Source organism: Haliotis rubra, unplaced genomic scaffold (genome assembly GCF_003918875.1).
Source record: "Haliotis rubra isolate DU_JTF1 unplaced genomic scaffold, ASM391887v1 Scf110, whole genome shotgun sequence".
Classification (NCBI taxonomy): domain Eukaryota; kingdom Metazoa; phylum Mollusca; class Gastropoda; order Lepetellida; family Haliotidae; genus Haliotis; species Haliotis rubra.
Window position 1 is genome coordinate 1,598,882 of NW_025765004.1, and position 16,750 is coordinate 1,615,631.

A 16,750-nucleotide genomic window follows, 5' to 3' on the forward strand; every position below is an offset into this window, starting at 1 on the left:
AAGTTCCCAGTTCAGTGAAATTCACATTACAAATAGTGTGATATACTCCTTAAGGGACCGTTCATAATTCATGGCTAGGGGGGATGATGATGATTTTTGTGGAGAAGCATGTACAATGTGAATGACCCCCACTAAAATTTATGTACAAAATAAGTGAAACAAACACACACAGTGATATACGAAAAAAGAAAATTAAACAACACATTTTTTGTTATTTTCCTTCAGGAGTGTTCCAAATACAAACAAGCTTAACAAACACCTTTCAACACTTGAAATTGACAATGATTTTCAAAGATCTTGCATGTGTATGTGGGGTAGGTGTGCAAAATACATTCCTTCACCAGAATCTCATGCAAATTAAGCAATTAACAATCATGTGCAATGTAAAACCATGTGATTTAAACTGACAGTGCTGTACAAGCCATTACAGCAAATGAATTGCGACAAGGAGGTGCTCTTGGCTTCTCAGCGAGGTGCTATGACTGTTCCAGGCCGGTGTGGATTTTGAAGCAAACTGGTCATCTGGTAAGTATCGTGCACTACATGGCATTTGTCTATATCTGTATTTGTACTCAACTGAAGCTGTCAGAAAAGCTATACTCATTACCACCTCCCTAGCAGTTCTTTTTTCGAAAATATTAGGATATGGGTAGTCATATTAAGTAAAAGTTAAATTCACAGATAATGAAGTAATCTAATTGAATTGCTTGTAAAGTATTGATGTGTCTTTTATTTAGATGTCTACCTCGTAACACTGTCCTATTCTTCTGATTAACACTAAGGGACCCTTCATAATTTATGGGTATGGATGCGTGTGTGTGTGTGTCTGTGTGTGTGTATTTTATGGGGATGCATGTACACAGCTTTTTGAGAAAGGGGGTGCACACTATTGAGATGGAGGGTGCACACTTCATTTTCACCCGAATTTCAATGGTCATTTAATAAACTTTCAGGACAAAGTAACCTCTGGATCATATCTATGCATGTACAATGTGAATGAAAATCTATATGGGAATGATTTCCTCCCGTAACCTATCATTCTATGCCTAAGAATATAGGCCTATGGTTTTTATAATAAGAAACCTAACCCTAAACCTAATCCTAAACTCTACCCCCTCGAAATAATCCTAATAAACAGAATACATTTCAAGCGTGGGTTATGGGTGGAACTCTTACCACTTTATATACAAAGTGACATGCATGTCATGTACAAAGTTGCTGACCCCACCCCATAGTACATGTGTACAACATTGATGACTCCCCAGAACAACCCCCTCCCCTTAACATCTTCATCACCCCCACCCCTGTTGCAGGGAATTTATCTGATTGATGTACAATTGTCTTTCAGTTGCAGGTGTGCAAAAGAGTAAATGAGGAACAAATGAAGATGGTCAGCAGCATTCTCACCAGTAAGAAGCCAAAAACCAAGGAAGTACCATGCAAAGCGGAACACAAAGCTTCAACTCCAGGAGTTATGTTTTCTTTCTCCCAGTGGAGAGATAATTTAAGGGGAAAATGTAAAACATTCTCATTATTAACTCTTCTAATAAAATTAAACGCTATTGGTCAGGGGAAAATGCACTGCTCATCACCTCAAAGGCCACAGTGGCCCACCAACCAACCTCTCAATCCATTGGTCATGAGTTTGTACTAACCCCAAGTCTATTGGTATTTGAGATATTTATGCAAAATGTGCCTGATACTGATTCATGTAATTTGTTGGTAAACGGCATTTTCACGTCATAAGAATGTATCATAAAATTAATCATTGGCGTAACTCAAATTATTCATTACAAAACTACCTATGAGCATCCTGTCTAAATAACTTTTTCATGTTTTAGATGATTCAAGTGACCCTGAGGAGAATGGAAAAGGGGGAAGGAGGTCCCACCCGTTTCGATTTATTAACTGCAGTGTGCAGATATTGTAAAAAATAAATCTTTTTGAATGCTTCTGTATTTGTTTATTTATTGAAGATGTTTCCAACAAAAACATTGAGGTAGAGGCATAGAGTTGTCAAACCCAGTCTGCCAAGGGAACAAGTTCTTCTGCAATACCGAGAATAAGGTGAGGCGAATCTGAGCTTTGGTCCCAGTATCAGACCGAGAGTTGGTCAGATAACCGCCCTAGGGGTTTATATGGTAACCAACCTCTAGAGAAGATAAGATCTGATAACTAACCCCTTGAGTGGTCGTTCACAAAAACTGATAACCCCAGATATTGATCCGATAATCAACCGACATGGTATATTTTATCAACCCAAGTATGCATTTCACTTCTGGTTGGGACAAACGGTGTGCCTGATGCATCACAATTATTAAACTATGAACTATACCCATGACAGTAACCAGCCTTGACCTTCAGTTTCAGACTGCCTGAAAATATTTAGTAACTGCAGTCTTTTAATAGATTTGACAAACGACAGGTGAAAATTTAAGTTTTTGATTTCTCATGAATTGAAACAATGTCCTGGTTTGAATTTTAAGTGTCACCTTACAAAGAGATGACTCAAAAACTAATGAGATTGAGAACCCACTCCAGGGATCATAGTACACATCAAGTTTCATGAAATCCCAATCATCACCCTATGTGTACATTGTAATCCTGAGGCAGTAAGAGGCACATACATACATCATCATATACTTGGGTACAGTCCAAGAAGTCATCAAATTCCACCTCTTCCATGACATGTTCAGTAAATCTCAAAACAATGCCCAGGATTTCCTATCAATCATCCATCCAGTTGTAGAACTGTTGCAACTATTTTGTGCTCATGTGCGCCTACATAGGGGTTAAAGGGACACTGATCCAGAGCAATTTCCGTGGACTGGTTGATAGCCAATAATAACGATCTGCCAGTGGTAAAAAATGTTTTGACTGAAAAATAACGAAGTCTATGTATGTCTTTATATTTGTCTTATAATCCTAATTAGTTTATTATCACATCTGTATGCATTTTGAAACTTAATAAAAAGCACGCGATCTGCTTATACTTATAGTGAATTTATAACATTACTGTAGGATCTAGACATTTTATGGTTGCCAACGTCTTAGCAGCGACTTGGTATATGTTGTCTGTCTCATTACACTTCACGGAGAAAAAATATATTCTGTTGAATGCTACAACAAATAAATAAAAACAAAATGCAAATATTAAAATTAAACAGGCTAAAGTTATAGCAACAATGTCAGGCTATTACCTTGTTCGAGGAATGTGTCCATCAATATCCACTTAAAGGAACGATATGCCATTCATCTGCAGTTGTCAAAGAATCCTGTTCCATGTCATGTGTTTTTAACATTTTAATATGCGAAAAAGTGATATATCGTTTCAGGTTTATCACATTGGTGTATAGTCTGATTGGTCACCCAAGATAGCCCACCTGGAACTAATTACATGATGTCCGCCATTCTTTAAAAGTAATTTATTTAGTCAATAGTGAGCAATCAATCAACGTATTGGTGGTTAATCCTTTGAAGGAAGGACATTGTTTTTACACGGGCACTATATTCAGTATAGATTAGTAAATCTACTTACATAAACACTACCTTTTGACAAATCCACTATACCAGACAAAAAGTAATTAATCAATCAGCGTGTTATCGGTTAATCCTTTGATCAATGTTTGTTTTTTATAACTCAGCTGATAATTCAGCACTTCCATGCACATATTACATAGCATGCAATACACTTGCCATGCCAGACCTTAATGTATAATGTGGAGTATTTACTCCAGACACCAGAAATGACAAATGGGAACCTTTGTCGGGTAATCTGAGTGGTGTTACCGCTAATTGTACCTGTTATAAATTCATTAACTGACCACCGAGTGAATGATGACAAATAACATGTGTAGGTTTATACCACCAAACACGGGTTACAGCAGAGTAGTAATCGCTGTATTGCATGCAATTTTAATTGCCCCGAAAAAACTTATGGTCCGACGCTGTTTTGAGGATACAAACGACACTTCATTGTTGCATAAGAAATACATATACGCATTTGCTGTGTACTTAAGATAAAAACTGTATATATATCTATGTACCTAAATAAATTTTCTGATTTTTCTGTCAATGGCAAAGTGGGGTTGTTTAGTTTACGGATTAAAATAAATCAAATGTGTGTTTTTAATATCATAGGTAATAGACATCATATTTTTACATGACATGATTACGTATCAAGGTAAAAACACAGAAATAGGATGAAACTGGATCAGTCACTATACCATCCAGGCATTAGACTACACTGCCTACCCTGCTGGGATACTTTATTACAATTAGACAAGAACTACCAGGGATATTTTTAAATACATTTTGTAATGTCATCTGATGGGCATCCACCCTTCTTAGTCCCACTGTTTAGGTTGAAGAATTCTGCCTAGGTGGACAGTAGCCCAGTCCCCGTGTCCATCACGGTTGAGGGAGCAGGTACTGGCCAGCTTGCAGTTAGGTTTCGTAATTAGACCGTTGGCGAAAAACATTAATCGCTCTGGATCAGTGCCCCTTTAACAGCAGAGTTAATAACCTCTGGTCATGGCAACCTGTCCAGCGACAACCTTTGATGTTGGTTAATGCTATTGCAGGTAGGTCTGGTGAAGACTGTTCTATTTCCAGAAACATCCTTTCATGATTTCTTGAACAGAAAAGTTGCTGTCAAGTGCCATCATGTACACTACTGCTCTAATCTGATGGGGATTGACGGTTCTGAGTGGATGACCACCAGCAGTCTCATATGCCTGGAGTATGGCCACACAGAATCATAAAGATACAGTGTTACTTAAGTCAACAATGAATGGTTACTCAAAGCAACCCCTAGAGATCATATGTCATGAGCATGAAGCTCAGTAACTCGGGCCACTGTGGCCAAGAGGAAGATCTTCTTGGTGAGGTTGTAGAAAGATCAAGTGTTGAGTGGTTCTAGAGGGGCCCCTCATGAAAAACATACATGTAGTTCCACATTTAGATCCCATGCAGGTGTTTATACTTCGCTTTATGGTCTTCAAGCCCAGGCCCTCATGTCATTGCAAGGATTAAAGATTTTTAAAATATATATACTTCTTCAAGAAGATGACATCATCACAGGCTATGAAAATAACATGGATCTCTGTCCAGAGAAGCCAGATCCTTGAACTTTCAGGTCTTTGGCATACTTTGCAGCTGGAAGCACAGGCCCTCGTGTCTTTGCAAGGATTACAGATATTAAAAAATTATTAAAATTTTAGATGTACCCCGACTCGAAATGCTTCATAGTACAATACATCATGACAAGGTATCCATGTTATCTTCATAGTCTGTGATGATGCCATCTTCTTGAAGAACAAATCATCTGCCAGTTAAAATGTTACTTAGACTAAGTCCAAATCGTTTCCATGGAAATCAGGAAAAATATAAATGCCAAAAGTTTGCAAATAGCAAAAGGCACCACTTTCAAGATCTGTTTGATATATCTGCCAAGTTTTGTTGAAAGATATTGAACAGTTTTCGAGGTGTGCTCCGGAAATGAAGCCCACCCCTCACTTTTGAGACTAAGTCCAAATCGTTTCCATGGAAACCGAGAAAAATAAAAATGATAAAAAATCAAACACATGATAAAATTACCTGAAAAGTGTAGTTTTAGTTTTATTTGCTCCTCAATTTTGATATTTTAGATATGTTTAGGATCATATTTGTGTCTTTCATTACATTCATGTTTCACTATACTACTTTTCCACCCTTATTTGGAGGAACATTGACTTATCAGTGATATGTCAAAGCATTGCACAATCATATTTACAGATACCAAATCCCTCATGTTCATAAAACAGCTTTGGGACATTGGGACACGGTTTTCAGTGGAAACTACACTGAATTACTTAACATTAACAGACCTTGCAATCAACTAAACATTGAGTCCCCTACAATCAACTAAATGTGAAATCCCCTCACATTCAACTTAACTTGAAATCCCCTAACAATCAAATGTGAAATCCCCTTACAATCAACTACACGCGAAATCCCTTTACAATCAACTAAACGTGAAATCACCTTACAATCAACTACACTCGAAATCCCTTTACAATCAACTAAACGTGAAATCCCCTTACAATCAACTAAATGTGAAATCCCTTACAATCAACTAATGTGAAATCCACTTACAATCAACTAAACTCAAAATCCCGTTACAATAAACTAATGTGAAATCCCCTCACAATCAACTAAACGTGAAATCTCCTTACAATCAACTAAATCAGAAATCCCCTCACAATCAACTAAACATGAAATCCCCTCACAATCAACTAAACATCAAATCTTCTTACAATCAACTAAACATGAAATCCCCTTACAATCAACTAAATGTGAAATCCCTTACAATCAACTAAATGTGAAATCCCTCACAATCAACTAAACATCAAATCCCCTCACAATCAACTAAATGTGAAATCCCCTCACAATCAACTAAACGTGAAATCCCCTTACAATCAACTAAATGTGAAATGCCCACACATTCAACAAAATGTGAAATCCCCTTACAATCAACTAAATGTGAAATCCCCTCACAATCAACTAAATGTGAAATCCCCTCACAATCAACTAAATGTGAAATCCCCTCACAATCAACTAAATGTGAAATCCCCTCACAATCAACTAAGTGTAGGGCAGCAGTAACTTAGACATGAATATCTTTTGAAAGCATTCCATTTACCGGTAGTCATATATTATGTTGAGGTATGACACAAAGAAGCAGTGGTAATGATGACATGAAATACGATTGGTACCAATTTGTCAGTGTTCAAAAAGAGAGTTTGTACCTGGCCTTTTAATGCTGCAAGAACACTGACATCCGTGGTGTCTCTCCAAGTCACACTACCAATGTAACCCATAATTAAGTTGGTGAGAAAAAACTACAGGTACTGTCACTACACTTGGTGAGAAGAGGATTCTATGCAGATCTCTTCAATCGACATAGAACACAAACATCAACAAAAACATGTTTGATCACAAAATTTGTTCAAGATTGAACCCTTTAACATGCCTGGTCTGATATATTTTCCCTTAACAAAACTTACAGACTGCAGGCTTAATACTTACTCTGTAGAATTTTCTAAATGTCTGCTATCAAAAATACTTACTACATTTGCTTGCAAAGCAACTTTGGCAAATCCAGTTCTTTTTCCCCACATGACATGATAATATTCATCTCCGAAGAGTGCCTCTCGCACACCACCTGTGTAAAAATACATCAACACTTTATGAATTTAAAGACTATCCACTTGCTGACCTGTGTAAAAGGTATATTGAAAGTTGTGTTTATCATGTTTTCTCTGTTCTCCTAAAATATATCATACCTATTCTCTTTGTTGACTAATTCCCCATACCAAGTAGCATGCTGTTTAGAAGGGTTTCCAGTTTGGAACCACAAGATACCATACTTCAGACTTTAGACTGACGGAGTACATCAGGTAATTCTCCAGACAGCTTGCTGCAATGTTTCTGTCATATTTACGGCACCAATTTCAGGACCATTTTCTCAAAAGTTGCCAGAATCCTAGCATATAATGAACTCCAAGTCCTAACACACATTATTTACAGATCTTGACTTAATCAATATTTCTTAACAACAAACAATGGGAAATGTTCCTGGAGTTGTGTCCCCTTACCTGCTTGGCGCAATGCTGTAGTTACAGTCCAACAGTAGTCATTACAGGCTGATATTGAAATAGAGGCCTATTGGCCAAGCCGAAACTTCCGTTGAAATTAAACCTATTTGTTTCACTGTACTTCTTATATCACGAATTACGAAAGATGGAAGTGGCCCTGACTGAAGACTGTACTCAAAGCAAATTAAGAACTAGTCTGTTCGCACGAAAAACAAAACTATTAGAGCGGTGACTGTAATATTGCCATTTTTCGGCATTTCTTACTGAGCAGTTGCTTTGTAACCTAGTCAAAGGAATGTGTCCCCATTATGTAACATTACACAAAGTAGTATTAGTGTCATGATCATTGATAGAGCTGGTTTAGTTTACACTGCCATCAGCGTTCAATAAATAATGTAAGCATAGACCAGATGACAACATAAGTGCTTCAGTTTTCGTTCAAGGATGTTGAAGGATTTGAAATATAAATCATTCATCACATTAATGACTTGTTGTCAGTGTACTAAACAAAATATTACATCCATTTACACGGTAAGTAGGCATAACTTTTGGTTGAGGCCATTATTCAATTACACATAGGCCTCTGAAATTATTATATACTGTGATTTTATGAAGAGAGATTAACTTGGAATCTGTGTTTGGACTGCATTGTATTTTCCTCCTTTCCCCCTGTCCTTTGGGACAACATAGAGATCCTATCCAATAGTCCGTTCATAAAGTCTCCAGAGAGTTTGAGAGCAGGAGATAAAGTCTCGTCAGTGATGAATTTAGGTGTTTGAGGTATGTCTGGTACAGCAGGTTGATGGATATCCATGTCAGAGGGGACAGGGGGGTACCTAGTTCCCCGAGTCTGGAATGGAATCGATATCAAACTCATGGTTCAACAACCCAGCGACATGCGGGTAGTTGAACATGTTCCACCAGCCAGCATAATGACCTTTTGCTTTCAGCATCACTTTGTGACGGCAACCAAGCTATGAAATTAACTGCAAAATGCTACTGGAGTGAACGTTTCCACTCAGACAATTCATAATCGTCTTCGGGAGGCTGGTCTTTGGTCAAGGAGAGCATGCATTCACATCCCTCTTACCCGGCGTCTCTGACAAGCACAGTTGGAGTTGGCAGATTGGGTACAGACGAGTCAAGGTATTGTTTGCACTTCACCGATCGATGTGCACGGGTGTAGCGAAGAGCAGGAGAGCGATTTAATGATGTTAACTTGCTGAACATGACAGATTGGCATCTGGCTCATTAATGGTTTGGGGAGGCATCAGCAGGGCTGGGAGTGTGATGACAGGTGTGCATTACAGGGATGAGATCCTGGATGTGATTGAACCTGTTTGTTGGTGCAGTTAGTCCTGACTTCAACCCAATGATGCACGACCCCATCATACCAGGGTGGTTGATGCTTACCTTGAGCAAGAGACAATTATCTGTATGGAATGGCCAGCTCGTTCACCGGACCTCAACCCAATAGAACACATTCTGAACATGCTTCAGGTTTCCATCTCACGTTGTCCTGTGTATCCAGGTTCTCTTCAAGAACACAGAATTGCTCTCCGCCATGAGTGGAACAATCTTCCCTTGGCGTCCATCCTTACTCCTATTGGAAGCATGAGACTATGGTGCCAGGCTGTAATCGTATCTCATGGATCCCATAACCGCTGTTGACAGTTGTTGTGTTATGGTCAATGACTTGTTCTGTGATTTGGAGATTTGTTGGTTGCTGTTAGGGCTATGCAATAATAACCCTGTACAGTATCTCATTATACAAATATATCGTTCAGATTCTGCAATATATTGGGTCATCCAGAGTTAGCTCCCTTGGAATTATCTGCCCTTGATTTTCATAGCAACAAAATGTGCTCTTAAAGTGCCAAATATACTTTCTGTTGGTTTCATGTAACATCTGGGTTGGTCAGAAATAAAACTTTACATCCTGTGTCATCATGTTTTACTGTATCTGGGTTGGTTAGAAATAAAACTTCACATCCTGTGTCATCATGTTTTACTGCATCTGGGTTGGTTAGAAATAAAACTTCACATCCTGTGTCATCATGTTTTACTGCATCTGGGTTGGTTAGAAATAAAACTTCACATCCTGTGTCATCATGTTTTGTGTCACCTACTGCATCTGGGTTGGTTAGAAATAAAACTTCACATCCTGTGTCATCATGTTTTACTGCATCTGGGTTGGTTAGAAATAAAACTTTACATCCTGTGTCATCATGTTTTACTACATCTTGGTTGGTTAGAAATAAAACTTCATATGCTGTGTCATCATGTTTTACTGCATCTGGGTTGGTTAGAAATAAAACTTTACATCCTGTGTCATCATGTTTTACTACATCTGGGTTGGTTAGAAATAAAACTTCACATCCTGTGTCATCATGTTTACTGCATCTGGGTTGGTTAGAAATAAAACTTCATATGCTGTGTCATCATGTTTTACTGCATCTGGGTTGGTTAGAAATAAAACTTCACATGCTGTGTCATCATGTTTTACTGCATCTGGGTTGGTTAGAAATAAAACTTCACATCCTGTGTCATCATGTTTTACTGCATCTTGGTTGGTTAGAAATAAAACTTCACATCCTGTGTCATCATGTTTTACTGCATCTGGGTTGGTTAGAAATAAAACTTCACATCCTGTGTCATCATGTTTTACTGCATCTGGGTTGGTTAGAAATAAAACTTCATATGCTGTGTCATCATGTTTTACTACATCTGGGTTGGTTAGAAATAAAACTTCACATCCTGTGTCATCATGTTTTACTGTATCTGGGTTGGTTAGAAATAAAACTTCACATCCTGTGTCATCATGTTTTACTGCATCTGGGTTGGTTAGAAATAAAACTTTACATCCTGTGTCATCATGTTTTACTGCATCTGGGTTGGTTAGAAATAAAACTTTACATCCTGTGTCATCATGTTTTACTGCATCTGGGTTGGTTAGAAATAAAACTTCACATGCTGTGTCATCATGTTTACTGCATCTGGGTTGGTTAGAAATAAAACTTCACATGCTGTGTCATCATGTTTTACTGTATCTGGGTTGGTTAGAAATAAAACTTCACATCCTGTGTCATCATGTTTTACTGCATCTGGGTTGGTTAGAAATAAAACTTCACATCCTGTGTCATCATGTTTTACTGCATCTGGGTTGGTTAGAAATAAAACTTCACATCCTATGTCATCATGTTTTACTGCATCTGGGTTGGTTAGAAATAAAACTTCACATCCTGTGTCATCATGTTTTACTGCATCTGCACCATGACGTATAGGTATCTCCATGGCCGTGTGGTTCATGATAACAGTTCTGGTAGGACGATCAATGAACCCTCCATTTTGATATTTTTGAAATAGGAAATCATGCTCGTGCTGTTGCGTCTAAATTGTAGTGGCCATCATGGTTCTGGTGATCTGTCTCACCTCTGTGGCTGGTGCAGTCGTTACGGCAGGTGTACAGCTGGTGTATGGCTGGCTGCAATTCCCACCAAGTCCGCTGTAGACAGCAAGGGATCCTTAAGTCGTGGTGACCTGGAAATGTGCTGTCCAGTGGTGACTTCATCGCCTCGGAAACTAGGTCACCGGGGTATACCTCTGCTGAAGTGATCGTGGCTGATGGCTCTCGATGAAGCTGCTTGGAGGAGATGCTGACTTTCCTCTTTCAGCTTTGGTTGTCAGTCGCTTTGATAAGTCCCTTATTAGATCTCCAAACAGCTTGAGAAGTGCAGATAGCACCACTTTGTGACGAACAGCTCAGGGTTGGTAATTAAAGGCGATTTTAGAACTGTATACACAGGAAGGACAACAAACTCCCCCGAAGCCTCTAACTTGCGCTGGAGCTTCTGCCGGACTGTAATACATCACGATCAACATCATCGGTTAATTCTTCTCCAACTCAAAATCATTCTGTTTAATCACCATACAATACTTTCATAGGCCGCTAGTGATAAGCTGAGCAGATATCACATCTGGTGACGAAGGAACAAGACGAATCTACACTCTCCCAACATAATCACAGGGATCATGAAGAGACATCAATTGCCACATTTAGCAGTTTCACCAAACTTGTCAATTTTTATTCAATTAAAGCTGTGCATCAGAAACAAGTTTCTGGAAAAAGGCAATGAAGTGTTTGAGGAACGTAGTCGTAAGAATAATAAGACCTTTGTCTCATCATGTTTTACTACAGATGCAGACAGTTCTGGCTTCTACATTAATATCCTATCTTTTAACAAGGAAACAGACATGATAAAATATTACAAATGCATGAGTAAGTTCCCTTCAGTAGAAGTATTTGTAACTGTATTTTAACTCATTTTAAATTTTCTTAACTCAATCCAGTTTGAACCCAACTCTCTTATTTACAACATTTTATGCTGTGTTTTAGCTATGGGGTTAGCTGTGAATCAACAATTCTGTGACACTCCATGTTTCATGAATATATGACATCAGGGGAAATAATTTTTTTAAAAATATGAGTAAAAACCTGCATCGTGGGATGTTAGTCAACACGTTATTGATATATAATGCATGACATTGATGGTATCTTGAGAGTAACTCCTTACAGAACACCCCACACTGGTTCATCACATCCACAACGCTATACATGTATACTGACAATGTTTCAACATAAAACTGCTGTATTTTGTTTCAAGGTTATTGTAAGTGATTCCCTTAATCATTTTGATTCAATCCACTCAAAACTCATTATTTTCATTCAATATCTTCACTAGCTTCTAAGAGTACATTTTGTGGAGATCCACACTGGAGATGAATGCAGTGTTAAAAACATAGAGCTTGGTCAACTGAAAACTAACTTCACTAAGTTTCAAATTTGAAACCTCTCACGCTATCTCCAAAACAACCTCATAAAGTGAAAGTTAATCCCTAAATGAATTTACGCAAAGTGAAAGTCAGTCCTTACAAGAACATAGTGATATGCGTCATTTTACCTGATATATGACAAAACAAATCAACCGAAAGCTGGTCTCCCATGGGACATTCTTTCATGAATATGATTTTCCAAATTTGCAAATGAGTTCAAGTGGACAATTTCAGTTGGTGTGACTTGATGGTGAAGCCTGATGGCCAGTGTACGTACCAGGAGATATGGTGAGTATGTGTCCAGCCTTCAGTACATCTACACAACTCTGTACAGTGCCTGGCGTCACATGGAACACCTCCATCAACAGTCGCCAGCCTGTACCACAAGTACATACATTACACAAACCATTCAGTAGACAATGTCTTTCTTTGTCACTCAGAAAAAATGGGAGAAGTGTATAAACACTTACATCTACGTATATGCATACTTACAGTGAATGTGATGTAAAAAACAGACAAAAACATAGGCTAAAGCATAAATACTAATATTGATATTGTCGAAGTAATATATAAAGAGTACTCTTTCAAAATTATTAAAATCTAAATATTTTAGATATTTAAATACTTACCTTACCATAGGTCTTATGCATATTACCTCAAGCTCCGCTTAAAAGAGATCAGACAATCGTTGATTCGCCATTCTCTAGAATGGCTGCCTCAAGTATCGACGAGTGTACAGGAACGGAAGTGACGTGATCTCCCCTCTCCGTGCAAGGGCGGTCTATCCAAAAATCACTTTTACTGACCAGGTCCGAAGAGCCCAGAGAGGGGAGGAGCATCCAGCATTGGGAGGGAGTTACTGCCCTATGGTAAGCTAAGTATTTAAACATCTAAAATATTTAGATTTTAATAAATTTTTAGCTTACCTTACCATAGGTCTTATGCATATGGATTCGACAGTAGGACGGCCGTGTCGGGCTCCAGAGGACCCATGAAGAAAAACAAGATCACATGCCAAGGGAAACCAAGGAAACTAACTGAATCGGCAGACTGTCGCAGGCAGCGCCTGGAACAAGAAACAGATAGTGACCCAAGGAAACCCTAAGAAAACAATACACCCAGGGCGTAAGTTATCCTTAAGACCAGAAGGTAAGGAGAAGTAATTACCTAATGGGCAGTAGGTCGGGTGAGTTGCTGGGCAACCACCAGTGGACCAAAGGATTGCAGACCTTCAACATCCTCGAAATAAACCTCAGGTACTTCCTGTGACGATGGTAAATGGGCACATGCAGGTAGCCATCCTGGAGGTCGAGACTGGCCCGCCAGACCCTGGGCACAAGCTTAGCACGAAGCTGTTCCAGGGACACCATCCGGAAGTGAGGCGGCTCCGAAAGGTAAAGGTGGTTGAAAACTGCCATGTTGTGAATCATGCGCATTTTCGCTGAGTCTTTCTTGGGATCCAGGAAGATGGGTGAGTAGAACCCTGGGGACTGTTGGGGGTCTAGCACTGTCTCTATAGCTTCTTTGTCTAACAGAGTCTGAATGTTGTGAGCTAGCAGTGACTGTTGGCCTGGAGCATACACGCATGACTGGGGCGTAGTAGTCAGAGGCGGCGACACGGCGAATGGCAGCTTGTAACCGGTCTGAGAATGTTGGTCACAAACCGATCTTCTAGGACTGTCCAATTTGGCCAGAAGATCCCCAGTCTCCCGCCTACTGGAGTAGGACGAACCGGCACGGCTGGGGCCGGGAGGTCCCAGTTGTGTTGGTTCCAAACTTCAGTGACCTGAGTAGGGGCGCTTCCCTCTACCCCTGCCGGGCGTCGAAGGAGGCTCCCGGGGACGGTCCTGCTGCCGGCGCTGTAAGTCGGGGTCTGACCTGCCATGGCCACGTCGTTTGCCGAAGGCACTATGGACAGAGTCTCTTCTTGGGACGTAACGGCGCTTCCCTCTACCCCTTGTAGACGACTTGCCACGAAAGGCCGAACTCAGAGCTTTGAAAGTAGACAGGGACACCTCCGTTTTAGTAAGCTCTGCATGTTCCTTATAAACATCCAGAATCCTGTCATCAAAGAGGAAGTGGGACATGAAAGGGGCTCTCAACAGCTTTCTTTTGAACTCCTCCTGCCAAGAGCAAGGCTCAAGGAAACCCATCCGTCGAACAACAGTCGTCATGGCCAATGCCGTCGAAGGTGTGCCAGTATATCATGTAACACCTTACCCTGCCATTGGAAAAGGGTGGTAAGGTGCTCTGTCCTCGATGCATTATCTTCAGTTAAGTTCCAAGCTGCAACCGAAGTTGCAGAGGCCAACGCCTTAACAGGCTTCAACATCCTCTTGAGCTCTGGCCAATAGCCAACATCTTAGAGTCCTGCACTCGTCGGTAAAAGACTGTGGAGAACCCGATAAACGTTTGAGGGGTTCATCATGAGCTGCGTCTCAATCAGAGAAATCCAGGCTTTAATTATGTTCTTCACCCACACAGAGAAGAACAAGAACTTTAATATCTGAAAGAATCAGTAAGTAGTGAACTAGCGAAATAAAAAAACGTCTGACACACAGCACGCTTGAAGTAAAAGTGATTTTTGGATAGACCGCCCTTGCACGGAGAGGGGAGATCACGTCACTTCCATTCCTGTACACTCGTCGATACTTGAGGCAGCCATTCTAGAGAATGGCGCATCAACGACTGTCTGATCTCTTTTAAGCGGAGCTTGAGGTAATATGCATAAGACCTATGGTAAGGTAAGTTAAAAATTAATCAAATGGTAAAGAACTACAGAACTGCAGTGTTGATTATTCTTGGAATTCCCCCTTACAATAACACAGATAAACATACACAAATTTTACCTACAAATCCATGTTTTAGTTTGAAATTTTTCATGGTTGAACATATTATCAATATTCTTTTGCATGAACACATTTCCAGCCTTTTGGGTTGGAACATGAGATGTGGATGTAGGTCTTTATGTAACAAGATACATGTTCTTGGTGAACAAAACAACAATATTTTGCATTGATGAAACTGAACAACAGGGGATTGTCACAAATGCAATAAGTCAAAGAGTCTAAGGTTTCTAAAAATCTTTCCTCGAAGAGTGTTACATACCTGGAATGTGAAACAGGAAGCGGTCTCCAACGGCTCTGATTTGACGACCTTTCTCTAAGATGATTTTGGCCATGATGTAATATATATCAATGGGGATGACCCCATGGTAGTAGATAACCAGGGCAGGTCCAGTGGCAGGTATCTCCTGCAGCCCCACAACCTCATAACCTGAAACAAATACACAAGTTATCATTCATTCTGCAAACCATTTATCAGTAACAATTTGTAGTCAGTAGGTTAGCAGATGTATGGACAACAATTTACAATATCAAGAAAGAAAGCCACTTGACAAAAGTTACCCATGATATCCAAATATTCTGTGCATAAATAATGAACACCATGTGATAAATACAGAACAAAGACAAGTAACTAGATTTCATCCAATCACATATGTTCACCTGATTTAAAGACAAGAATAAATTTTGCAAATAGTCTGTTTCTACCAAAGTTAATTTTTTCATGATGCCTTGAATCTGCCAGAGCAGACATGACCCTTCCCTTCAAGTCTGGACACCTTGGATACAATCAAGCAGACGCCACCGTACCCTCCAAGTCTGGACACCTTGGATACAATCAAGCAGATGCAACCGTATCCTCTAAGATTTACCCCATTAAGTGATATCTATCTGTTTTTCTCCTTAGGCAGATTTGATGAGGATTGCAGCTTTTGCGTACAAATGACATCCAACTGTGTTACTGATCTTGTTATTGGTGGGTATAATGATCAGGGCGCCGTTGTACAAAACAACCTTATACTATAGTCATAAGTCTATGTTAATGTATAGGAGTTACGATCACCTTAGCTCTAAGATCGCTTCGTACAATGGCAACCTGTCCTCATTAAATACGTTTGAGGCTTATTTTAGCAGATGATCTAGTCTTTTGTGTTGACTTAAACTTGGATGAGTCTCAGGTGACTTGGATTTTTATGAACTTCCCCTTTGAGAGTAGGGTGCAAAACAAACAAACATGTGATGACAGCTACATAGGTATTTGTGGATATGATGTAATAGAGGCCCAGATAGCAAAGGTGTGTTGGGCCAATGTTGGTATATGGTTGGTTGGTTGGCCAACAGTTTGACAACATTGGCCCAACGTTATCTTAATGACTTAAAAGTAACGGTGGCTTTTGAACGTTGGTCCAACAGTGGGCCAACATTTGAAAAACTCTG

The 16,750-nt window shown here is 39.6% G+C and overlaps 1 protein-coding gene across 2 annotated transcripts in view; it reads right to left on the reverse strand.

Moving 5' to 3' along the window:
• Positions 1–16,750, reverse strand: part of LOC124286314 (transmembrane protein 68-like) — a 32,586-nt gene that overhangs the window by 8,712 nt on the left and 7,124 nt on the right. For both annotated transcript variants that reach the window (XM_046722678.1, XM_046722686.1), the window contains exons 3-5: positions 15,579–15,746; positions 12,748–12,846; positions 7,110–7,204 (exon numbers count right to left, since the gene is read on the reverse strand). In XM_046722678.1, coding sequence (XP_046578634.1) covers positions 7,110–7,204; positions 12,748–12,846; positions 15,579–15,746 — 362 coding nt within the window. The remainder of the gene's footprint in view (positions 1–7,109; positions 7,205–12,747; positions 12,847–15,578; positions 15,747–16,750) is intronic.